A 25,063-nucleotide genomic window follows, 5' to 3' on the forward strand; every position below is an offset into this window, starting at 1 on the left:
ATTTTCCAATCCTTTTTTTTTTTTTATCATCGAATGCAGTTATCATAGAGTGTTTCATTCTTATCCTTAGTTGCTTATCATGTTGGCACAAACAAATTTTAATGCATGCGATGGATAATTTACAGGTGATTGTCAACAAATCACGACCCCAATGGCGTGCAGTTGTCAACAAAATTCCTTTGACATAATTCTGCAGTCTGTTCGGATTATCAAGGAGCATGGTGCTAGATTAGGCAGCAGTTGGCAAGAGACAAGTATTCAGTGATATGACGAAGAATGAAGTACATCAAAGTAAGATGCTGCTAAACTAACAGTATAGCTCATCTGTAGTGGAATATCATACAGCTAGAAATCCAACTGCAATGGGGGCATGTGAGGTCATGAGTGGGTGGGGGCCACCTCTGCTATTGTTGATTTGAACCGCCGGATTACACGTCCATAAACTTAGTTTGTAAATTTGGTGTGTTTTAGAGAAATCTTATATATATATATAGATATACCCGATCTTCATAATTTGCAGCTAGGCACAAATACGATAGGGCCCATCAACCAACACTAAGGGCACTTGTAATGGTGCAAGTGCTAATGTCCCCAACAAAATTAATCCTGGGTCACACCTCTATTACACAAAAGTCAAGTCAAACACGTATTTTATTACCACCACATCAGGAAAACATATCTTTCAATACAGCCACATCAGCAAAACAAAAATTTTTATACACTTTCTCTTCCCACCCAACATGGAGGCCAACAACATTCCATTCCTCCATATTATCCACAACAAAACTACACAAAAACACCAAATACCAATACATCCACATCAGCAAAACATTTCTCCCAATACAGCCACATAAGCAAAACACGTTTCACAATACAGCCACATCAGCAAAAGATTGAAAGAATCTAGGTAACACAAGAGGGGGGGTGAATTGTTACCCTTAAAAATATGTCAAATTTGAGTTTAAACTTACTGATTTCAGATTACTTTAAATCTTATAGAAACTTGATATTAGTGAATATAAGCTTGAGGTCTAGGTTAGTTCAAGTAGGAATCAAGTACTAGAATTAAATACAACAAGCACACACACAAATAAACAAGTAAAGAGTAGGGTAAGAGAGTGCAAACAGATTTATAGTGGTTCGGCTACGTATAGTCTTACATCCACTCCTCAAGGCTCCTCCTTGAGAGTTTGAATCCACTATGATTTGCTTGTTGAAGAGCCAAGTCTCTCTCTTTACACCAGCTGTTGTTTAAAGTGCCAATTTCACTTTACAATGGCTGTTTTGGCTTACCAAGTGCCAGCCTCACTTTCTTGTGATTTTGTAAGCTAACCACCAGCACTTAGACTCTTAATTGTGTGTACAAAGTGACTCTATAATGATCAATGAGTGTACAATGAAGCTTGAGTATTTTCTGAGTAAGAATGAAAGCTTGAATGCTTGTAAAACTCTCAGAGAATTGGAATCAAGTTCTGTGTTTTTCTATGAAGTATGTATGAGCATTTATATGCACTAGAATTCCTAAATATGTCCGTTGCATTGAGCTATACCTTTTTGACCTCTAAAGCTTTGTGATATGAAATATTTCAGCTCCCTTTTATTTCTTTTTGCAGCTGTCTTTTACTTCTTGTCTTCTCCATTTATTTCTTCTTCTTATCTCTTCAATAATTCCAACAACTTATGTCATCTCTTTTATTTCTTTTACAGCCACCTTTGCCTTCTTATCTTTTTCACCTACTTCATTGCTTTTCTTTTCAACAATTGCAGCCATCTTTAACTTTTTGCAGTAACTTGAACATGTGATGTTTGTAGGTGCTAGGAAAGTCTTCATAATTTAATTTTCAGCATGCTTTGCTAGCTGTCATTTCAAATCAGCTGTTAATCTTTCTTTTCTGCACTCATTCATTGAATTTCAGCAAGCTTTGACTTTATAGGATGACAACTTATGATATGCTAACTTGTGTAAGAGTAGCAAAGGCCAAAACAACAAGACAATTCATAGTGAAATCTGGAACCTGAAACTTAGTGACTTGTAAGCTTGATTAAAAGCTTCATGTCTTGATCTTTGTTAGCCTTGCAAATTAAAGCATTAAAGGATAGAAACAAGTTCAGAATATAATTAAGAATGCATAGCAAACATAGAACACATATTTTGATCAACATATAGAATGCACACTTCATCATTAAAACTCATATCATAACAAAGATAACATCTTTGTTGGTCCAATAAAACTTTTTCATTGCAAGTGCCCTAAGGAAAAGATGTCATTCGAAGACTTCTTCCATGCAACTCCCAAAACATGAGCAGATTCATTACTTCAAATACACGACATGACTTGAGTGAGATATTTCATTACTTCAAATACGGCAAAACATTTGGTCCCTCAACTATATTATTTATTTCATTTTTGTCTTTAAATTTTTTTTGCTCCTAAAATCTTCCCTCAACTATTTAAAGGTACTCCATTCGTTCATCAAATGATTCCGGCATCAGAAAAATCGTATGTGACATCCCAGTTGGTGTACTCTTTACACCTGTAATCCTATTTGGCTTAAATTTTACACATATCATCACACAAAATCCTACAAATACCTAGCTCTTCAAAATTCTCAACCTATTTTGTTGTATAGTTTAAGCACTAAAAGTGTTAGATATTACTAATAGTTTAGAGATAATATCATTCCCGTTTGTCAAAGTTCGTCCATTAGGATCACTCCGATATGTCAAATAGATGTCACGTTGAATTTTTTCTACTACTCTCTTACTTAAAGGACAAAGTAGATACCTTTCAAAAGTTGAATAACAAAGTTAAGAGCAAAAAAAATTTATATTTGTATTATGATGGGTCTCCCTTTCATGTGTGAAGTGTATTAGAGTTCTCTAACTCAAAAGATTGATCCCGAACTTGGAGTGTCAATGAGCCACTCAATTAAAAGGAACAATATATTATTTGAATTCCCAAGATTCTGAATTGAAATACTAGCAAGCTATCATCTAAGAACCCGAATACCCTATCTTTATAATTTATAGATGGGTTCAGGTCGATTCTTAATAAAAACAGGCCAAGTCGAAGACTTTCGTTGCTGGATAATGGAATATTGGGAATATGTGGATTAGTCAACAGCTCAGCTACCATATAAAAAACTTGAATATGTGGATTAGCCAGCTACGACTACGGTATAAAAAATATTGATGTGTGGATTAGGCAATTACCATATAAAAACCTGATCTTCATGATTTGCAAGTAGGGACAATTATGATAGGGCCCATCGACCAAGAAATCTGAGAGAAATCAAAGTTATGTTGCTAGAAGTTGCATTGGTTTAGTCTATCGACGAACAATGAGTTGCCCAACAGCTTCTCTACTTCAAAGCAACCGTTCCTGACAAAATATGAGTTGTTGGGTTCACGATTGTGTATAAAATCTAAGTTGCTGGGTTCATGGTGCAAATTCTTTATTATAGATGGGTTCATGATTGTGTTGGCGCAAATTATTTATTATCGCTGGGTTCATGATTGTGTGGCTAAATCATTGGAGAATTTAGACCAATTTAGTACAAATCTGAGTCACATCCAAAGTGTTTGATGAAATGCTTGAAAGGCTTATGTATTGGGCTGTAGATGTAATTTTTCAAAAAACACAAAAAAGTACTCATAAATGTTATGTTTTTTGTTGGGATTTATTTAGAATGTGGTGTGCTTAGTTAAGTAAGGGGTGTAAATAGTTATCATCATAAAATATTCATATACATAAAATATTAGTGGGATAAAAATCAAAATTTCTTATATATGTATATGAAAAAAAAATTCCAACGGGGTCAATTGACCTCACTCTCTATCATGTGGGTCTGCCCCCGTGTTCATGAAGTAAACCTCAATAATGACTTATTGGAAGGTTGCAGATGTTTTCTTTTTTCATTATTTTTATTGTTTGAATCATTCAACCAACTATTAATGAATTGGAAAAAATTGCCCCAAACTTGGTATGATTTGACTTGGACTTTGAGTGGTGGGAAGACTTTGAAATTTCAGTGATAGTAAGTGTCTGCCTAATTAATTGTTCCCTTATAAGTGGCTGGCTTATATCTGCCTTTTATTCTTCATCTCATCATAAATTATATCCAATGGCTTCTTCAATATTATTGTGTCACTTACGGTTTATGGCCTTGCTTTTCTTACTATTAATTTTGGTTTTTCCTATGCACATGACACCACTGCTATGTCACAATGAAGAAAGCTTGGCATTGCTCCAATTCAAGCGAAGCTTTGTCGTCAACAAATCAGCTTCGTCTGATGCCTCTGCTTATCCAAAGACGATATCATGGAATCAACAAGGAGAGAATCCAGACTGCTGCTTGTGGGATGGTGTGGTGTGTGATCAGTATACCGGGCGCGTCATTAGTCTTGACCTCAGTAGCAGTTGCCTCTATGGTTCTATCAATTCTAGTAGCAGCCTTTTCCATCTACGCTACCTTCAAAGCCTCAACCTTGCTGACAATCATTTCAACTCCTCTCAAATCCCTTCCGGGTTTGGCAGTTTTCAAAGGCTAGTTGATCTTAATCTCTCCTCCTCCAAATTCTATGGTAAGTTTCCATTAGAAATAGCAGGCTTGAGTAGATTAAGATCTCTTGATTTGACAGGAGATTGGGATGAATCAAATGCAAGAATGTTGGAGCTCAGAAGTACTGACCTGACATGGTTAGTCCAAAATTTAACTCACATTGAGAAACTGCATCTTGACAATGTAGACTTATCTGCTGCAATCCCTGAAAAAGTTGCAAATTTGTCTTCATTATCATCTCTTAGTCTCCATTATTGTCGCCTGCTTGGCATATTTCCAATGGGAATTTTTGAACTACCTAACCTGCAATTTCTCAATGTGGGGATGAATGAAGAACTTGTTGGTCATCTGCCTGAACTTCATTGGGGCTCTCCTCTCAAGTCTTTATTGCTTCCACACACAAAATTCTCAGGTGCACTACCTCCTTCAATAGGAAACCTTTATTCCTTGACTACATTGAATATTGTTGAATGCAAGTTTTGGGGCCAAATCCCATCTTCCCTCGCTAATCTTAGCAATATCACCGTCCTTATACTTGGTGAGAATAACTTCTTTGGCCAAATCCCTTCTTCATTCGCAAACCTTACACAACTTACCACTTTCTCAATTTTAGGCAATGATAATTTTAGTTGTGGGCCCTTATCCTAGCTTGAAAAGCAAATCGAATTCACTAAGTTGGGTCTTGATACTTGCAATATAAGTGGTGAAATCCCTCACTTTCTCAAGAACTTCACTAGACTCAATGTTTTACAACTTACTTCTAACCGTTTAAGAGGTCAAATTCCACATTGGCTAACAAACCTCACTCGGTTAGTCGCTTTAGACCTTGGTTTCAGTGAATTCCACGGCCCTTTTCCTCGTCAAATTTCAGAACTTGCGAATCTTGAACAGATTTATTTGGGCGGAAACCACTTGAGTGGCATTGTTAATCTAAACCCATTTTTCAACCTCCAACACATGACAACCTTTGATATATCAGAGAATGATTTTACATTGCTGCATGTGACCAATGCAAACGCTACTCTTCGAAAGTGGCATGAGCTAGGACTCAGCTCGTGCAACTTGAGGGAGTTCCCTGACTTCCTTAGGTACCAAGATAAACTGGAGTACTTGAATCTCATGGGAAATAAAATCCACGGCCAGATTCCGAGCTGGTTATGGAACATCAGTAGAGAAACTTTGAAAGTTATAGAACTTGGTTTCAATTTTTTGACCAGCTTTGAGCAACCTGCATTGATCTCGCGACTTGGTAATATACGTTACCTAATGCTAGATGGTAACAAGATCCAAGGTCCAGTCCCCAGACCACCACCTTCCATTGTCCAGTATAGCTTGTCAGACAACAGTTTGAGTGGAGAAATTTCTTCAACCTTCTGCCATCTACCTTACCTATATATCCTTGATTTGTCATTCAACTACTTGAGTGGCATGTTTCCGCAATGTTTGTTCGACAAGGTGAACAATCTGAACATTTTAAATCTTGAACAAAACTTTTTCCGTGGAACCATTCCAGAAACATTAACGAATGGAAGTATGTTGAGGATGATCAATTTAGGTCATAATGCTTTGCAAGGAAAATTACCGAGGTCATTGGCTAATCATACAATGTTAGAGGTTCTACATGTTGGTGACAATCAGATTAGTGACACATTCCCCTTTTGGTTGGGAGCTCTGCATAATTTGCAGGTCCTCATCTTGAGATCCAACAAACTTTTTGGCGCAGTTGGAAGTCCTGCAACAGGTTTCGAGTTCTCTACATTGCGGATCATTGACATCTCCCACAATGGTTTCACCGGCATTCTACCATCTAAGTACTTTCAGAAGTGGAATGGCATGAGAAATTATGATGTGGAACACTTTTCGTATATGACACAAAATACGACTTTATTGGCTTTTCGTTTCGGGTTCCAACAAATTTACAATTATCGATCGACTTTGGTTAACAAAGGTGTCAGCATGGATTATAAGAAGCTGCCACAAGTCTTTGCAGCTATTGATCTTTCAAACAACAAATTTGAAGGGGAGATCTCAGAATCCATTGCAACTTTAAAGAATCTCCTTTTACTTAACCTTTCCAACAACCGTCTCTCAGGTCACATCCCATCGGCTATAGAAAACCTCACAGTGCTTGAATCGTTGGATTTTTCGAGCAACATGCTTTCAGGAAAGATTCCACAGGAACTCACGCATCTAACATTCCTTTCGTTCTTTAATGTCTCTTGCAATCAGCTCATTGGCCCTATACCACAAGGAAAACAACTTGATACATTTGAGAACAATTCGTACATGGAAAACTTGGGATTGTGTGGGAAGCCATTGTCGAAGTGGTGCGGAAATGCAGGGAAATCACCTCCTAATGAAGATGATCAAGGCTCAGGTGGTTCTTCAGCATATATTTTGTGGATGATAGTTGCGATTGGATATGCAAGTGGAGTGGTTGTTGGAATTGTCGCCGGACTCAGATTCACCGCATGGAAACATGAATGGTTTGTGAAAACCTTTGGCAGGAGGCAACAAAGAAGGAGAAGGCTGAAAACAAGTAGGGGACAAAGAGAGTGAATTTCCTGAGGCATTTCCATATTATGTGGACAACGTTCAAGTATCTTCTTATGTTTCCATTTCTGCGTGTGTGTGTGTGTGTTTTTTAATGTTTCTCAATCCCTTTATGGTATACCATTTCTCTCCTGTTTTTATTAGGTTTGGCTCTGACAAAAATAAGCTGCTGCTTCTTAAAAAGCTTGCCTGGGTAGTCTTTCTGTGTGTTCTGTTGAGTCACTTCAGAACAACAGAACAATTATCACGAGAGCAAAGCAAAGCCATGTTAATACTACTCAAAACCTTCACCTAAATCTCAAAAAAGGGAAAAAATCAAATTACCTCTTCTAATGATTCTCCCATGCTCTGTCTGCTACATGTTTCAATTTACCAATATCAAAACATGTGAAAGTCCGTCTCTGACAAAAAATTTGCACGTCAGTCCGGTTACAATGACATAAGTTTGACACATAAGTTTGACATATTGTTTCTTAGGGAATCTGATGATTTTATACAGCATTGTTGTATGGTGGAGTCATAGAATACAGTAATAATCCTCAGGGATCCGGATTGAATTTAACAGATTCCCTCCAGATGAGTTCCTTGATGTTTTCCTCAGTTAATGATGGCTGCTCAAAATCAAAGCTGAAAGGCCTTGGGCAAACAGGCTCCTCATTGATATCATGAAGAGGAGCCAGGTATGGATGGCACAGTGCCTCATCAACTGCAAACAAGAGGGAAAGTTAGAAACAAGTTGTATCATCAACAAAAAATTGGATGCAGTTGATGAAATGGAACAGTATTGTAACTCATCATACCTGTAACACGCCTGTTAGGATCAAATACAAGCATCTTTTGCAGCAAGTCAATAGCACCAGGGGACATCTTTGGAAATCTAGAGTCAAATTTTTGCCTTGGGTATTGAGGAAGCTGTCTAACGTATCTTCGAGCATTATTACTTCGTAGAAAACCAAGGCTAGAGTCATCGGGTGAACCTATCAGCTTTTCAAAGAAAGGAAAAGATGCACAAGTTATCATACTCCACAATCACCCCAGTTTTGAGAAGAAAATAAGCAGTTTCATATTTGAACAAGCCTCCTATAAATTGCACCTTCCACACAGTCATGAACCAGAATGTTGGTGGCACTAATAGCATAGAGCAATGAAAAACTCATATAAGATATGCGTACTTGTTATATCTTTCCTGGACTATATATTAACATATAGAAGCGCTAACATTAGATGCACCCAATGGATGGATGATATTATAATAGGCTATAAAGCTCATCACCTTGACATAGAACTACAAAGGAGAGAAAACACCATAACCATCACTTCCTTGGCACATAAAATATAAAATGAGTAAACAAAAAAAGGAGTGCAATGGAGGAGGATTTAATTCCCTCACCTCTTGTCCCCATTCCTTAGTACTTATAACATATAATGAAAACAAAAAAGGCATCCTTAACGAGCATCTCACATCATTAAAACTAATTCACAATCCCGCCAATGATCCCATATATCCAGAGTTATTCCTGTGGTCCTATCCTCCTACTGCTATTCGACAAGATGAATATAGTCATTTTGCATTTTCAAGGTAAAGGGAAGGCATGTGAAGAAAATTTAGAAAACCTCTTTGACTCCTCTAGTGAAGGACACTACAAAGGCAGCCAATGCCCCAAAGTAAGGAACACACTAGTAACAGTCATTTGACTGTCGAATGAGTGGAAGAATTGAAGGATTCCATCACAAGAACAGATCATTTGACTGTTGAGTGAGTGAAAGAATTTGGGATTCCATCACAAGCAATGAGGGGATGTTCTTAATGTGGGCCACAAAAGTAAAGATACCCCACAGTTTATAATACTAAGTGAGATCAAGATGCGTACCTCTGTGATAAGTCTCAGCTGATGAACATAATCCTTCCCAGGAAATAAGGGTTCTCTTGTCATGATTTCGCCGAGTAAGCAACCCACTGACCATATATCAATTGCTGCAGTGTACTCCGAACAATTTAGTAGCAATTCTGGAGCTCGGTACCAGCGAGTAACAACATATTCAGTCATGAAATCTGTTTCTGACGTCGTCCTAGCGAGGCCAAAGTCTGCAATCTTAAGGTCATAATTTGCCTTCAAGAGCAAACTGCCAGGCTTTAAATCACGATGCAGAACATTCGCCGAATGTACATATTTGAGCCCTCGTAACAATTGATACAGAAAATGCTACAAAGTACCATTTTAAACATCAGAAAGAATTGATATTGTAACGTGAAAATCAAGAATAAAAACATGTTTAATAATTTAATTGTATTCATCTATATGTCCCTGCAGAACGCTGAAATCTTGAAAAGATATCCAATGTAACAGAGATTAGAGCTGAATAAAGAAAATATCCAAAACCAAATAAGTGACAGAGATGAACATCAAAGCAAAGATATCTATGAACTTTATCCTTATCATGTTATCTTTTAATTTGAAAAAACATGTGACTGCCTATCGAGCCAGAAGACAGAATTTGTGATGCCAACCCCAATTAGTTGGAATATAAAACCTTGTCCTCTAATTGCATGGGTGTATTTAGTTGTCATCAATAAGACTTGGTTAGCCCATGGGACCCTTTCCACAGTAAACATAGAAAGCATTGCAAGAAAGAAGAAACCAGCCTGGAAACAACAAATGCAAGCATGAACCAGGATTATTTGTTAATGAAGGTTAAAGGAGAGAAAAAAAGGAAACTTGTGAAAAAAAAAAAAATCAGAAACTTGTGAAGAACTGTCATATTGTAATAGCATATCACCATTTCTCAAACCTTTAGTTTTGAATTATGGATCTTACAATTTACAAAATCCTGTAAAATAAAAAACCAGGAAGAACAAAAGAGATTCAAAGTAAATATGTATGAAAATGGGCATACAGATAACCGTACTGACATGGTAAACATAAAAATGGGCATGCAGATACAGATAACTGCATTGACATGGTAAACATAAATCCTACCCCACAACTATGCTAAGAGTAAAAATCATGCTAACCCGACAATGGTCGTCAGTCAATTGTTGATTCGAATGTATTATTTGATGAAGATCAGTGTCCATTAATTCATAGACAATGTAGACATCATTAAAATTCTTCCTTTGTGGAGGTCGAATAATGTCTTTGATAGCTATAACCTGTGGACAATGAAATGCGCATTAAAATAAAAATTCCATGAAAAATAGGGAAATGACACTCATTAGAGTACCATCCAACTGAAAATATATTAGGAAAATAGAAAGATTTAAGTTAAAGACAATGAAAATATGAAGCACATGATAAAATACTAACAATCAACATATATTTACAACTGTCACAAAGTCACGTTCTGATGAAATGATACTATGATAGCAACAGACAAATTTCCAGTCGAAACCTTAGCTGCTATTGCTCATCTGGCAAATGCCAAATTCCCGGGGCAGCTCTTACACAAAGAGATAGGCTGGGAATTGAAAAGAATTACTATACCAAATAAATCTAGAAACCACCAACTAAAACGGGGAAAATAATTTCATATATCACCCAGATTTCCAGGGTTCTATTCAATTCAAGATTTGGTTAGATAAAATAGGACCCAAATATTCCATGAAACCATATACAGAAATCATGGTATGATTAACTTATGATAAAGCAAACACCAAAATCTGTCTTACGGAATTGATTACAGAAGTACCAACTTATTTCATTTTTTTTAGTTGGAAAAAAAAAATAACTGATGGCTGTTGAAGTAAAATCTATTGTGAACTTCCCAGAAGAAACTTTCGAATATAATGTTTCAGTTTTGCATATTCTATATAGATGCTGATCATATAGTAGATGTAATCCTGCTATAATATTTCATCGTGCTCCATAGTTTAAGGATAAAAAAGTAAATAAATATGAAAAAATAAAAGCACCAGGGACAAATTAGAGGCTTAAAGAAAATGCAGAGTACAAAAAATGAAAAATACATTATTTATTTACATTATCTCCAATTTCAAATGCAGCCCAAGTCATGAACAACTTAATACTTACGAGACTGTCAAAAATGACATCATGAGAATAAGAAGGCAAGGAAACATACATTTTCATGATCCATATGTCGAAGAAGCTTAATCTCTCGTAAGGTCCTTTTTGCATCTATTTGGTTGTCAAATGCATTGCCAATCTTCTTGATGGCAACCTCCTCCCTTGTCTCCGAATTTATAGCAGCACTGAAGAAAATTAATAAAAAAAATCACATTTTCCTTTGCGCTGTTGATGTCAAAGAGGGATTGAGGCGAAATATACCGAAGGTGTAATGATTTTACATCCACCTCAGCTCTTAGATGAAACCATATAAATCAGCAGATATGTCACAATTCAACAAATCAAGAGAACCCAAATAATTTTATGAAACCAAAAAATTGTCCATATTGAATAAAAATACTCTAATGAAAAATGAGCTGGCCAATCTCTACCACCTAAACACAGCAACATGCCAACATCCATGACAAACCAGATCAACTCTGGTCATTCCATTGGGATATGAGGATATTCAAGAAATAGAAATGCCAAAAGGAGGAAACAACAAATCACTCATGCGAGAGAAGAATAGTACTCTAGTTTTCCCAGAAAGACTAACGAAATTATCTGCAAGGTTCCATATGTTCTACACTTCTACTCGTACAAATAGCATCCATTTTGAAATACACTCAGTAACCAAAATACCAAATGTACTTTTATACTCAGCTACTTGAACAGCTGATAAGCAGACATACTCTATGGTTCAAGTTCACTAGTTCCAAATATTACAATGAAAGATTAACTGCAACATTGAGAACCAAAACCAAGATGGAAATGCATGAATGGAGAAATGACAAACTTTTTCTCCCTTTCCAATTTTGAATCTACTGGTCATTACTCATTACGGCTTTGCCAAAATGACCTTATGATTATAACTCAATCATTAAAAAGAAAATTAAATCAATTCCAGTTATAGCAATATGTAGCATGTATGGATGAAGAGCCGAGCATACTACAAAAGTTGAGAAAAACTCAATCAAACCTGCATAACTTCACTGATAACTAGATTTCAGAACAAGAAGAATCCACCTCAGTCATATCAAACTTCAACCAAAAGAGACCAACATAAATCACCAATATCGTCTATAAACCAAAAAGACAGGTAAATCAAGGCACCAACTCAACATAATCTTCCATAAGCGACAGCTAGCTACACACCCCAACCACTCAACCAGCTGAAAAAAAGAAACTCAAAAGACTCCAAGATGAACAAGAACTTGCTGAATAACATATAATAATCATCTTATTATATCAGTCATCAAGACGAAAGAGTAGCGAACAAGAAAACATACCAAACAATACCACATGCACCTCTCCCAACGGGGCGGATGGGAGGGACATACTTTCTAGAGACTTCAAAGAGGTTACCGTACACATTGTACTGAACATAGCGTCCACCATGTGTAGGTACTCCTTTGATGCTGAGCTCCCCCGAACCAGTGCTCGACTCTCCTGACATCTCTGCTCCGACGAGAGGTCGGATTCCAACCAAAGATGAATTCGGATGTTCCTACTAGCGAAGCGTGGGGTCGAGACTGGTAACTTTTTGGGGGGAGGACGTGTCGATTACATTTCCTTTACGAAAATGCTATGACGTGTGTCGACTTTCCAACCGGAAAAACTTGGGCTATCCGTGAACAAAAACCATGACTCTGTACCTTACTTTTCCTCTTACAATTGAACACCATTGATACAAGGAATCAATTTTAATACTCTTTATATTTATATTTATATTTCCTTTGAAGAAATCACATTTTCATGTTTACACATATATATATATATATATCTATATATATATATATATAGAGGGTTTCTCAAGTAAAGGATCCCTCACTTTATTTAAAATGAGGGATTCATCTAACATTTCATTATGTGTAAGTGTGACCTCCACACGTGATGGGGTCCATATGTGTGAATTGTGTTAGATGGATCCCACACTTCAAATAAAGTGTGGGATCCCACACTTGAGAAGCTCTATATATATATACATATATTTCCAATTTTTAACTATCATCAACGTGTTTTTTTTATAAAAATATCTTGTAATAACTCCGCACGTGCTTCTGCGAGACTGGTAATAACTTTGTGAGAACACTATCTTGTAATAACTCCGCACGTGCTTCTGCGAGACTGGTAATAACTTTGTGAGAACACTATTGTTAAGCACGCATAATTCAGTAGTTAAGCGTGCTTCTTAACCCTACATATTCATAAGAATTAGACAACTCAAAGTGAACAATATTATTGATATCTATATGGGTTAAAAGTTATAGTATTTCATGGTCATTAACTTGCCATAAAGTCTTCAGTCACAATCTAGTTGATTTGGTGATATGCTACCTAATACTGAATATCCATTCATAATTTTCTTATTGAAGTGATCACCTTCCTCAAACTTGAAAACCACCTTTGGAGACGAAGGTTAATCCGAGACATGCACTTTTTCAGTATCAGATATTTTGCAAATTCTAATGCGCTCTACAAAGGCAAGTTGCATTGACACACATGAATGAATGAATGGAACCATTTTTGTCCAAGTCGTTTCTTCTTTTAACAAATCTATCTGTTACAAGGCTTGGGGAATGTTTGAAAGGTCCAACAAAGAGGCCAGAAACCATCTCACAAGTAAACTGGGAATAATGCACAAATACAGTGTACATTTCAGAATGATATCTTCAAGATCCAATTCTTCAACCACAATCCCACCCACTGCAAAAAGCAATGACCCACGGGTAACTTAACTCTCTGCGGTTGGCAGACACCAACAGTGGGTCAACCTCACTCATAAATCACGTAATATCACGGGGATCTTGTAGAAAGTTAGACAGTCTAGATTTCTTATCTACTTCATTCAGCACTCAGAGAAGGCATCACCTGAGATAATGAAACAAGAACCCAACTCATGCAAACTCGTTATAAAGTTCATATAGGGCAGGATAATCGTCCATCAAATATGTAACTATACTGCATACAGCTGAAATTGAACTACATATATCCCTACACCAAGAAGTGAAGAAAAGCAGCATGGGAAATGGGAATACAACCGTGAGCAAAAACTATTAAAATGTACTTAATTTAGTCAAGGCTGGGTTAGGAAGGCAGAACTCATCACAAATACCTGGAGCTGCTCTTGTGCTTTGCTTCAGCTTAGCAAACCTTTCTCTAAAACTATTAAAGAGGATAGGCTGCTGCTCACCATGGGAACTGCCGACTCAGAGAGAAGAAATCCCTCTTGGAACAACTGAGTATGAGGAGAGAATTCAACCCATAGCATCTAGCACTAAAGAATAAACATGATTAGGCATGCACAGTCAGAATTCAGGTTTAGGTAACAGCCTCCACTCAGCACAAAAAACCTCTGCAAAGTGATGAATGCAGCAACACTACAGAACATCAAAATAGATATTGTGACTCTAAATTCTAAAATAGGATCAGAATATCCGAAAGTACCCTACGAACAAATCTTAGTATGAGAAAGCAATCTTTGTAATACAAAAAATATACTAACCACGTCTGAGTAGTTATAGGACTTAAATGCTTTAAAAAAATGAGGTAACCGAACATTTGCGCAAATAATAAAAGCCATTTACATTTTTTCCATTATAAAGTACAACATGATACACATATCATTGATGTAATACCATATAACAAGGCAAACTTCTCACATCACCAAATACAATAAGACTTAAAAAAAGGGGCACACACCTACAACCAGTAAAAGACTTCATGCCTATACCACTTGTGTACAAGAAAACAGGTATTCTAGCTTGCAGCTACAATTGGGTCAGAGACAGTACCACCCACTCTTAAGTTACAAAGCAAAGCATCACGCCCAGTTAAAACTGTTTTGAAAAAGCTATCTACTTCCATTGTGAGAACATCCAACCCCAGTGATAGTTTACCAACAGCTCTTTCTAAATCTGAAATGGAATTTTGAAATACTTCTAGATCACCAGGGGCCACCCCATCTTGGATACAGGGATACAATTTCTTCACAATCACATCAACTGCATCCATTTCCTTCAAAACTGTACCTGTTCCACAGGAAAGTATACTTCTAATTTCCCCATTTACATTCATCTGCAAAGCACAAAATGCTTGTGCCCATGAGAATGTGTCAGGCACATTCAAATCTATTAATTTGTTCATAGAACCAGAGAATGCTGCAGCAAAGATGCTACATAGAAACACTGTCACTGCTTTAACTCCATACATAGCACGCATCAGAACCTTTCCTTTGTCAGAATTTTTAACCTTGGGCAGATTGAGAGAAACTACAAGATCGTTTAAGATAGTCCCACAGTTGTCAACTCTTGGGTTCTTTGATCTTATGAGTTGTCTCCAGCTATCAAGTGAAGATCTTGCCCGCACAAACTGCTCTGAAGTGTTTGATTTTAAATTATGCAAGACACACTGAAGCAAGAGATGGCCTTGGTTGAGACGTGTAAGCTCAGAGCTAAAAGCAATGCAAATGTCAAGCAATTTCACACTGATGTCCAAGTACAAATCTATCCATTTCTCATCCCAATCACACACAGGGAGTTCAAGATCAGTTATGAGAATTTTTATGTCATTATGAGTCTCACAAAGGGACTCCACTGCAAACTTCATCCATGACGAGCTGAGGACATCATTTTTGTCTTTCGGGTTAAGCTTTCTCAGCCTCTCTGCCAAGGTTTCTTCAAACGCATCCAGTAGTGATTTAAGCCTTGGAGACAATTTAGACCCCTTGGATGATATCATTTTGAAAGGATTTCCAAAGGGGAAGAAAGGGCGGTGTGGATCCTGTGGACGACTCATCTTGATGTATTTACTACAAAAGATGATAATAATAACAAAAATCAGCAAACTTATGATGATAACCTCGTTATACAAGACGTTGAGAGTCTTGAGACAACAAAATCAGTTGTGAGATCTCAGGGAAACTTGTAATTCCACACAACAAAGTAATATTTTCAGTGGACCACGAAACATCAAAGAATTGTTATGACGTCACTGAAAAAACTTTATCAACAAACATCACCAAGTATGTCAGCAGATAACCTTATGATGCAAGAAGTTGAGATGACAAAATTCAATTAAGAAATCCAAGGACAATCTTGACCACACACAAAAAAAATCAATACCTCCAGTCTAATAATAGGTACGATCTTGCTGGATACATTTTCTCCCTACACACACACACAAAAAAAACACACACACACGAATACAATTCAATGAATCCTACTTTTTCAGGTCTAGAATCACCAGTTGAAAATCACCATTCCAGACCAACATTTAAGCAAAAAATGTTCACGCCAGTGATAAAACCCGCCCGTAAAGACCATAGAGTAGCAATATGGGACAGAAGTTCGAAAAGTGACAGCTGATGAGAGTTTATTTCACCCATGAATAGCTTCTCATAAAAGCAACGAGGTAGGAAAAGAAATTCACAAAAGCTATTTACTTATGTAGCAAGAGACCTCAAAACATAAATTTCCACCAATCATAATTTCATTTCACTACTAATAAATAATTGTCATCTTGCTATGTTCCAGAGGTAAACATAGTAAGGTTAACATAAACAATGGTTTCTTAGGCTGGAAATAGCCTGGAATGCATTATTCATCAAGAAAAATCAGACATAATCTACATCTGAGACAGAAAAATTTCAAATCACAAAGATGGGAATTGAATGAAACACAGAGCTATTAACAAAACATAAGGTTTTCAAATCATAAAGTTGGGAATTGAAACAATAAAGCAGGCAAGTCGTCAAAACAAAGACCATCAATAAACTAAGATATGTGGCCAAAAAATCGATCAAATTCCATTTTCCATCTAAAAAGACCAAAACAACAGTATATATAAGGAAATCCAAAATTCTCATCTCATTTTTCCTGGTCTAAAAATAATGAAACGAAAGGTCTGGAATAGATAATAACCAAAGCCTAATACTTCGGATTCAAAGTAGAATTTTAAAGATCCATACTTTCAACCCCGTAACCCTTCTCTCAACTTCCAATCTGATATGAAAATTTTAAAACCCAAATTATCATCCAACCACCTAAATTAGGTACGGACGCATGAAAATCACACACACAAAAAGGCATAAAAATAAAATCGAAAACAAAAGCAAGTTAGCCATCAAAACACCATAAGAAATCACAGTACAAATATCTCCAATATAGCCCACCTGAAAGCTAGATCCCTGGCCTAAACCAGAGACTAAGCCAACTTGAATAAAGAACCTAACATAGTCGTAAGAATATCCAAACAGAAGATCAAAACCCCAACCCAGCTTCTTGGTCCAAACAACAGCCTTTAAAACAAAACGTCTGGCCGTAAGAAAGAAGAGGAAATTGCAGATAATCGTACCTTAATCAGTACGATGGCCGATCGGGGAACTTGCGAATAAAGCGGCGAACAAATGGGATCGAGTTCCGTTGAAATTCAGACCTGTGGTTGTGGGCGTTAGGTGAAGACTTTGCAAATGAATAGAGAGTCACCTCCCTGTTACGCGTGTTCGTGACAGAACTTGACAAGTGGATTCATATTAGTGGACTAGTTGGTAGGGAAAATGACCGTTGAGGATCATTCTAGATCACAGGATTGATATGATCCGACGGATGAGAGGTGCCGCACAAAGTTTCACGAAACCGGGCTGCTATTTTTGTCGTTTTGTGCCGAATAGAATCAAATGAAATAACATATTGCCGACCATATATAAAATAATATTTAGGAAATTATTTGTTGAGACTTTTGGTTCTATCACACGAATTTCTGATCTGATATGATCTTCTCGACAATTTTTTTTTGAAAATTCAATTGGTAAAAAGATAAACACAATTCTATTGTTTGAGCAATAGCAATGACATTGTTGTACCATCCATTTGATTCATGACCCAACAAAAGTCATAAAAAAACATATTCATGCCCCAATATATTACAATCATTGCAATTGCTCTTAGATTACACCGCTATAACTCTATTACTCAGTCGTATATTCAACTATAATAACTAATAACAATACTAATTTCTCCGAAACTCTAAGAAGTTGACAATGATTTAAGATATTAATGGGCAACCTCACATCACTATTCATGGGTAAAAGTCATTTTTTTGTTATCGAAAGATAGTCAATATTACAACTCAGTCACTCATTGATCTTACATAATCGTTATTTGGTGACTCATCTCGAGCAATCAACAAGCTGAAATGACATTTTAAACGAAAGAAAAATATTAAATATGCCGATATGGCAATACGACGGTCTTATCTTATGTGTGTTATTATCGTTAAATATGCTGAGATGAAAGAGTGAGGTGAATTTTTTAACAATTAATTAATCTTATTCTACTTTCAAACAAGTCTAAACTATAATTTCTTCCCTTATCAGCACAAGCCGCCATCACCACCCACCATGTGAAAGATTTACCAAAACATCACCATTTTGTTTTTATGAAATGTGGATCTGATTAGCCCCACATAATTTTCAAAATTACGAACAAATCTATTAACCCCACACAAATTTCAAATTTATGCTAGGTCTGTGGCAATTAGTTTCAAAATTAATAAATATATTTAAATTATGTTTCAATTTTTTATGGGTAAAAATCGGTCTGGCAATCTAGTCCATTCATCAACCATTAGAGCTCCACATGGTTGCATGCTCTGTTACCACAGAGGCAAACAAGCATGCGTCAGAAACTTAATAAAAACTAAATAATAAAGTATATACTAATAATACCATATGCAAGTTGCAACATCATATCACATGGCAACAACACATACAAAAACAATAAACAAATAAACAGGCCAACAAATTATTCCAAGTTGGATTTATGGTTAGGCTTTGAAGAAAAAGGTTTTTTTTTTTTTAAAAAAAAAAACCTACTAAGATGGCTCATTTTCCTAGGGTTTATCATGGATCAGTTATATTAATCATTACCGACCGACCGATCAATTATTGATCAACCGATAATCAACCATCAATCGACCCACATAGTCGGGCCGATAATTTCATCCGACCCATATAGAGATGGGGTCGGATGGTGATTGTCAATATACTCAAAATTCAATTGGTCGATAATTATCAATCAATCGATTTTCATAATTAAATATTAAAGTATTTTTTAATTATTAACAACTATAGATCCGAACTGGGCTAAATCCAAAGATTTACCCACCCCAAAGTCCAAAAGAGACACATACTCAAACTAGGTTAACTCTCAAGAAGATCTAAACCCAAAAATTTACCCACCCCAAAGCCCAAACCAACTAATCAAGGTAAAGTGGGTAATAAACAAAAAAAAAAATCGGGTTTACCATCACCCGACTCATCAACCAACCAACAATGTGAGTTTGCAATCATTACCCGACACAGAAAGTTGGGTAAGGTAATAGTTTTGCATTTTAATCAAAGTTTATTGGTCGGGTCAATTGGATCATTAACCAATAATCAACTACCCTGACCCATGGTAAACCCTACATTTTCCTGTAAATGTGGAGCATCAATTTAGAATATATGTCAAGAAGAGCTAATGTGCTGACAAAAAAAAAAAAGAGGTAATGTGAATGGCATAGTCTCTGTATAAAACATTTTCAAAGATTTATCTACAGAGAAGAACTTGCAGTTTCATCCAGTTAGGCCAAATGGTACCAAAAAAGGCCATGCGATCCCTTTGACATGGACCAACTCAAATTGCTTGTAGGGATAGAAATTAAAGCTGAAAGTTCAACAAAGAGGGGAGGGGTCCAATGGGCACATCAACAGCTAGATCAAGATAGCGTCATGGGTCTAAAGAAACAATAGCATGTTCTGGCAGTGATAACAAGGTTAGGGACAATGACCCATTCGTTTCCAGCTTAGAATGTGCTTGTCAAGCTGGCTGGTCCTACTCCTGCAAGGACAAAATGAGTAGCAAACACTGTTTCTTCAACTAAAATTAGCTGTTATTGCCTCCAACTCTCACAATCATCCAAATATGTGGTAATCAGCAGGCGATGCTCTGCTAGATCCAAGTGGTTATATAAAACTAACCGATGATTGGATCAATTGCCAGCAAGTGTTCATCACTTGTGGCCTTGGCATCGATGGTGACAATGTGACATGAGTCTTATAAACGCTACTAGTACAGCGACATAAGCATCAATGTAAATAAGGATGATAGAACCTTTTAGTACGGAGAGCTTCTCGTGTATTTGGAAACTCGAAACTAGATGGATGAATAAATTATACATTGTCACAAAAAGCAGAGAAATTTACAAAGACACTTCGTGTAATAAGAACGAAGTCCAAAAGAAAAAAAAATGTAATTGCTATATGAATGATGAATGAATTCTTTTAAAGTGTACAAATGAAATCAGATATGAGATAGCGTACGTGCACCTGGAAGAATATAATTTGTTAAAAGTAAAGTACAATAAACATACTAGGGTTCTAACAGAAATGGGTTTTAATAACTTGAAGGACTGGAATTGTTAGTCACCTAAACCTCCGCTGGCGTTATCTCCACCTTGATGGCTGATGATGATTCCTACTGTTATCAGAAGTTCCTTCATCCAAATTTTCATAATTTAGTTTTGCCATACTGTGACTTTCTTGTTCATCAGTGTTAATTGGAAGATTCTCTCCCAACTCGACGTTCCTGCAAGTTGAGTTAATAATGAGCAAATATATCAGAACGACAAACATCTATATATAAATCTTTGTTCTTTATTATTTATGAAGAAGCAAATTGAAGAAGGATTAACGATGCATACATCACGAAGTAACTGGTCATCTGCCTCGAGCATGTGGATCACATGTCCCATTTTGGGCCTCTTTGTTGCATCAGGATCAACACATCGAAGAGCAACCAGTAGAATACGTTTAAGTGATTTCGAAGGAGGCATTTCAGGCAGCTTAGGGTCGACTACTTCCTCAGATTTTCGGTTTCCTACCATGGTCTTCAACCAGTCCACCAAGTTAACCTGCAGCATCCAATCATTTCCAATTTACAGTAAGACTTAGAATGGAACTTTACGGTAAAGAGATGATTCAAAAATATATCTTAAAACTAACCTCTCCTGGCTGTCGACTGTAATCAACGGGGCTTCTTCCAGAAATGATCTCCATAAGGAGTATACCAAAGCTGTAAACATCACTCTTCTCATTCAGCATTCCAGTGCATGCGTACTCTGGTGCAACGTACCTGAGACCCCACGAGATATGTGTTATATCCCTACTCAATGAGACATGGATATCTAACAATGATCTTATCAACATCCAGGTTGAAGAAGATCAAAGGGAAATAGAAAGAAAGATTATAGATATTTAATGCAAAAGAAGGTAATGAACAAACCCAAATGTTCCCATCACACGAGTTGTGACATAACTATTCTCAGAACATAAGAGCTTTGCTAGTCCAAAATCAGCAACTTTAGGGTTCCATTGGCGATCAAGTAATATGTTGCTGGATTTTACATCTCGATGGACAACCTTTGGTTCAAGCCCCTCATGTAGGTAGGCCAATCTGCAGCAATAACATATGAAAAAATGAACAACAAAAAAGTTTTCTTCTAAAAAAAAATAGAAAGCTAAAAGAAATATCGATCAAGCAACAATCACTGTGCATTAAAGCAAACATTAATACGAAAAATAAAGTTCAAATACACAACCCTTTAGCCGTTCCAAGTATAATGTTCATACGCATATCCCAGGTCAGAAAGCTGACTTCCCCAACATCTCCATGAAGCCATTGGTCCAGATTTCCATTATCGACATACTCATACACAAGCATCCTGCAAACAAAAACCCAAAAATAGATTACCTCTCTTATCATCAAACAAAATTTCAAATCTCAAACCAGTAGAAAACAAATAGAATTGTACCTGTATGCTCCTTCCACACAGTATCCAAGCAACCTGACAAGATTCTTGTGTCTGACACGTCCAATAGCCTCCACTTCTACCTTAAATTCCTTCTCAGCCTGACCCCTGAAAATTGATTGGTGTTGTGAGCCATTTCATTAAAATTTCCCCATTGAAAAATTGAAAACCCATTGATAATCAGAAAGCTAGAGGATTGAGTACAGCCACTGATTCTTTAACACACACAAAAGGAATAACCAAAACAAATAAGCAAGAAAAGAATATCCAAATACATAAAATACCCCCCTTTTCAAACTTACTTGTCAAAACTCCACAACTTCACAAGCAAATCAAATGAACGCAACATTCAAATGAAGGAAGACAGGGAGGGTAATTGAACCAAAAAAAACAAACAAAAAAGAGTTCAAATTATTAACGAACATAGAAATACCTGTTATTCAAAAGATTCTTAACGGCAATTCCAGTACCGTCGCTCAAAACCCCACGGTACACAATCCCATAACCACCTTCTCCAATCACATTCTCCTCGCAAAGCCCGTTTGTGGCTGCCTCCAACTCTCTCAGCGTATACCACCGACCCCAACCGAGATGCGAAACCTCAGGACCCACGCTACCACTCCCAAACGATGCCGTTTCACATCCACTGACAGTCCCCTTGCTCTCCCCACTTGACGGCCTGTCAGAGAACACAACGCGGTGCTCGATCTTTCCAATATCGACCTGGATCTCCGGAACCTGGTTAGGGTGGTGGAGGCGGTGGTGTTGATCCGTTGTAGGCACGTTTACGATCTCCTGAATTTCCTTCGAAACGGGAGGGGTGGGGTCCGGATGTTGAAGAGATTTGCGGCGGCTGTTCCGGTGGCAGGTCAGGCAGAGTGAGAGGAGGAAGAGGGCCAACACAATGAAAGAACCGAGAAGGATGCCGATCACTACCCACAGCCTAAGACCGAAGATTGAAGTGGGCTTCGAGAGCTCCGTGTTCACAAAAGCGGCGTCGTATACCGACATTCTATTGTCTCCCTCAGTCTATCACTTCCTTCTTGAGATGTCTTACAGGTTGCGGAATCGGACAGGAACGGTGATTGCTACAGAGTTTGGGATCATCTGGCTCGCCGGTAACTCCCAATTTGAATATTCCGGCGAATAAGAATATTCAAGGAGTCTGAATAAAAAAAATCAATGGAACATTATAGAGAAGAATTGCAGAGAGAGAGAGAGAGAGGGAGAGAGAGGTTTGTTTGGCTCTCTGGGAAGTAGAGTGAGATGGTTGTGAGAGACAGAGGAAGATGAGCTGGCTGGAAAGCAAGTATTAATAATCAATAGGTTTGTAAGTAATTGCTCTGAACTGAAGTGGCAAAATTCAAGACTATGAAATGACGTCTGTATCCTCAGTTATTAGTGATTGGTTGGTGTGAATAGTACTGACGTTAGACATTAACACGTATTTATGAAATATATAGGTTCGCACCCTAATCGAATTAAATTTCAAACCTATGTAATTAATTAAATCTAGATTGATTTAAATACGTTCTTACGGACAAATTAAATGAATAATAACTAAATTCGAATTAAGGATAGGACAAGATACCACTATTTGGACCCAAACCCAATCTTAAATCGGACAAGAAAAAATGGTGTTTGAACTCAGATTTCGAACTATTCATTTATGAATTTCGTCATCTAACTAGACAAATGTCACCCTGGTGAATAGTTAATTCGACCGTTATTTGACTGCTTATCCAGAATCGGACGGTGGAGGTTGCGTGTATTGCATGGCCAAGTAGGACCCACAAGTGGAGAATTTAGTAATTTGGTTTGGAACCAAGGAAAGGAAAGGAAAAGAGACAATAATGAGAGAATGGAAAGCCTATTTAAAAGAGAATATTTTTGTATATTAATAAGTGATCCTTTTAGAATCTTTCTTCTTTTTTTTATCTTGTGATAATATTCTATTGAGTCAAGACAAAGTAAGGAGGTTGTTTTTAAAAAGTATAATGGAGAATGCTAGACCAATAAGAGCAATTCCTTAAATGGGATGCTATATGATTTTAAGCAGGGTAGTAAAACTCTATCCAGTTTAGATGATCGAATTTGTTCTACCAGAATTAAATCAAGTTTGGACATAAGTTATACGTCCAAAATTCGGATCCAAATACAAAAAAATTTATTTGATTTAAAACAGGATTAGGGTCCAAACACAAAAAATTTATTCGATTTACTTACCCCGACTCTAACTTGGATTAGGTTATTGTCATATTTAGTTGTCCGAATTTAAACCAATCTGAGTTTGATAAATTAAGTACGTCTGAAATCCAATCCAGGTTAGGGTCCGAACATGTAAATATTTCATAAACAAGTTTGATAAATTAAGTACGTCTGAAATCCAATCCAGGTTAGAGTCCGAACATGTAAATATTTTATAAACAAGTGTTGTAGTCTGACTCGGAACCGAATTTTTTCGTCCCTAATTTTAAGCACCAAAATAGCATCCAAATCTCAAAAAATCTTTTACTGCAAGGGGGAGTGCTAAAAAGCACTTATGGTGGTGTGAGGATGCTAAATTTGACACTTTTGAAGAGACTGAGCGCACAATGCTATAAATGGAGGAAAAAATAGTTTAAGAGTGAATATATACAATTGGACTTCAATTTTAAATAGATTTGACCCCAAAAAGAATTTTAACACCTCCTGCTGTAATTCATGAATTTTATCACTCATACCATTTTAGCACTCATTTGTTTCATTGTTTAAAGTTTTTAACACCCCATTTTAGCAGCTCCATCTAGAGTTGCTCTTAACACATCTATGTACACTTTTATTTTAGAAGAGACACAAACTGTTAGCAGCTCCATCTAGAGTTGCTCTTAACACATCTATGTACACTTTTATTTTAGAAGAGACACAAACTGTTGGGCTTGCTTGTGGAGCATGACTTCAAAGTTCAAAGCTAACTTCTTTGGCTGTACTTTTTTATTTTCCCTTTTCTTTGTCATTACCGTCTTGTTTTTCTTTCTTTTACACCTTACTTTTATCAT

The 25,063-nt window shown here is 36.8% G+C and overlaps 4 protein-coding genes across 5 annotated transcripts; 1 reads left to right on the top strand and 3 right to left on the bottom strand.

Moving 5' to 3' along the window:
- Positions 1–4,206: 4,206 nt before the first annotated feature.
- Positions 4,207–7,122, top strand: LOC119981837 (receptor-like protein 7). The gene is made up of 2 exons (XM_038824981.1): positions 4,207–5,088; positions 5,212–7,122. Exons 1-2 carry the CDS (start codon positions 4,207–4,209, stop codon positions 7,120–7,122), a joined length of 2,793 nt encoding a protein of 930 aa, XP_038680909.1.
- Positions 7,123–7,487: 365 nt separating this feature from the next.
- Positions 7,488–12,851, bottom strand: LOC119982215 (mitogen-activated protein kinase 4-like). Its single transcript, XM_038825469.1, has 6 exons — positions 12,467–12,851; positions 11,194–11,323; positions 10,130–10,267; positions 8,988–9,320; positions 7,917–8,100; positions 7,488–7,822 (listed from the first exon to the last, which is right to left on the bottom strand). Exons 1-6 carry the CDS (start codon positions 12,631–12,633, stop codon positions 7,656–7,658), a joined length of 1,119 nt encoding a protein of 372 aa, XP_038681397.1. The 5' UTR covers positions 12,634–12,851; the 3' UTR covers positions 7,488–7,655.
- A 1,886-nt stretch (positions 12,852–14,737) lies between these two features.
- On the bottom strand, positions 14,738–17,687 carry LOC119982216 (protein BPS1, chloroplastic-like). 2 transcript variants are annotated; one of them, XM_038825471.1, is made up of 2 exons: positions 17,532–17,687; positions 14,738–15,987 (listed from the first exon to the last, which is right to left on the bottom strand). In XM_038825471.1, the coding sequence occupies exon 2, from the start codon at positions 15,972–15,974 to the stop codon at positions 14,937–14,939; it is 1,038 nt and encodes a 345-aa protein (XP_038681399.1). In that variant the 5' UTR covers positions 15,975–15,987; positions 17,532–17,687; the 3' UTR covers positions 14,738–14,936. The 2 variants fall into 2 exon arrangements, with proteins under 2 accessions (XP_038681399.1, XP_038681398.1); XM_038825470.1 differs by lacking the exon at positions 17,532–17,687 and adding an exon at positions 17,350–17,525.
- A 2,667-nt stretch (positions 17,688–20,354) lies between these two features.
- LOC119982934 (probable serine/threonine-protein kinase At1g01540) lies at positions 20,355–23,317 on the bottom strand. The gene is given in 8 exon segments (XM_038826537.1): positions 20,355–20,782; positions 20,784–20,803; positions 20,919–21,128; positions 21,220–21,349; positions 21,500–21,670; positions 21,816–21,938; positions 22,029–22,133; positions 22,459–23,317. Coding segments are annotated over 8 exon segments (1,458 nt in total). The 5' UTR covers positions 23,037–23,317; the 3' UTR covers positions 20,355–20,661.
- Between the last annotated feature and the right edge of the window lie 1,746 nt (positions 23,318–25,063).

Source organism: Tripterygium wilfordii, chromosome 17, assembly GCF_013401445.1.
Source record: "Tripterygium wilfordii isolate XIE 37 chromosome 17, ASM1340144v1, whole genome shotgun sequence".
NCBI classification, from domain to species: domain Eukaryota; kingdom Viridiplantae; phylum Streptophyta; class Magnoliopsida; order Celastrales; family Celastraceae; genus Tripterygium; species Tripterygium wilfordii.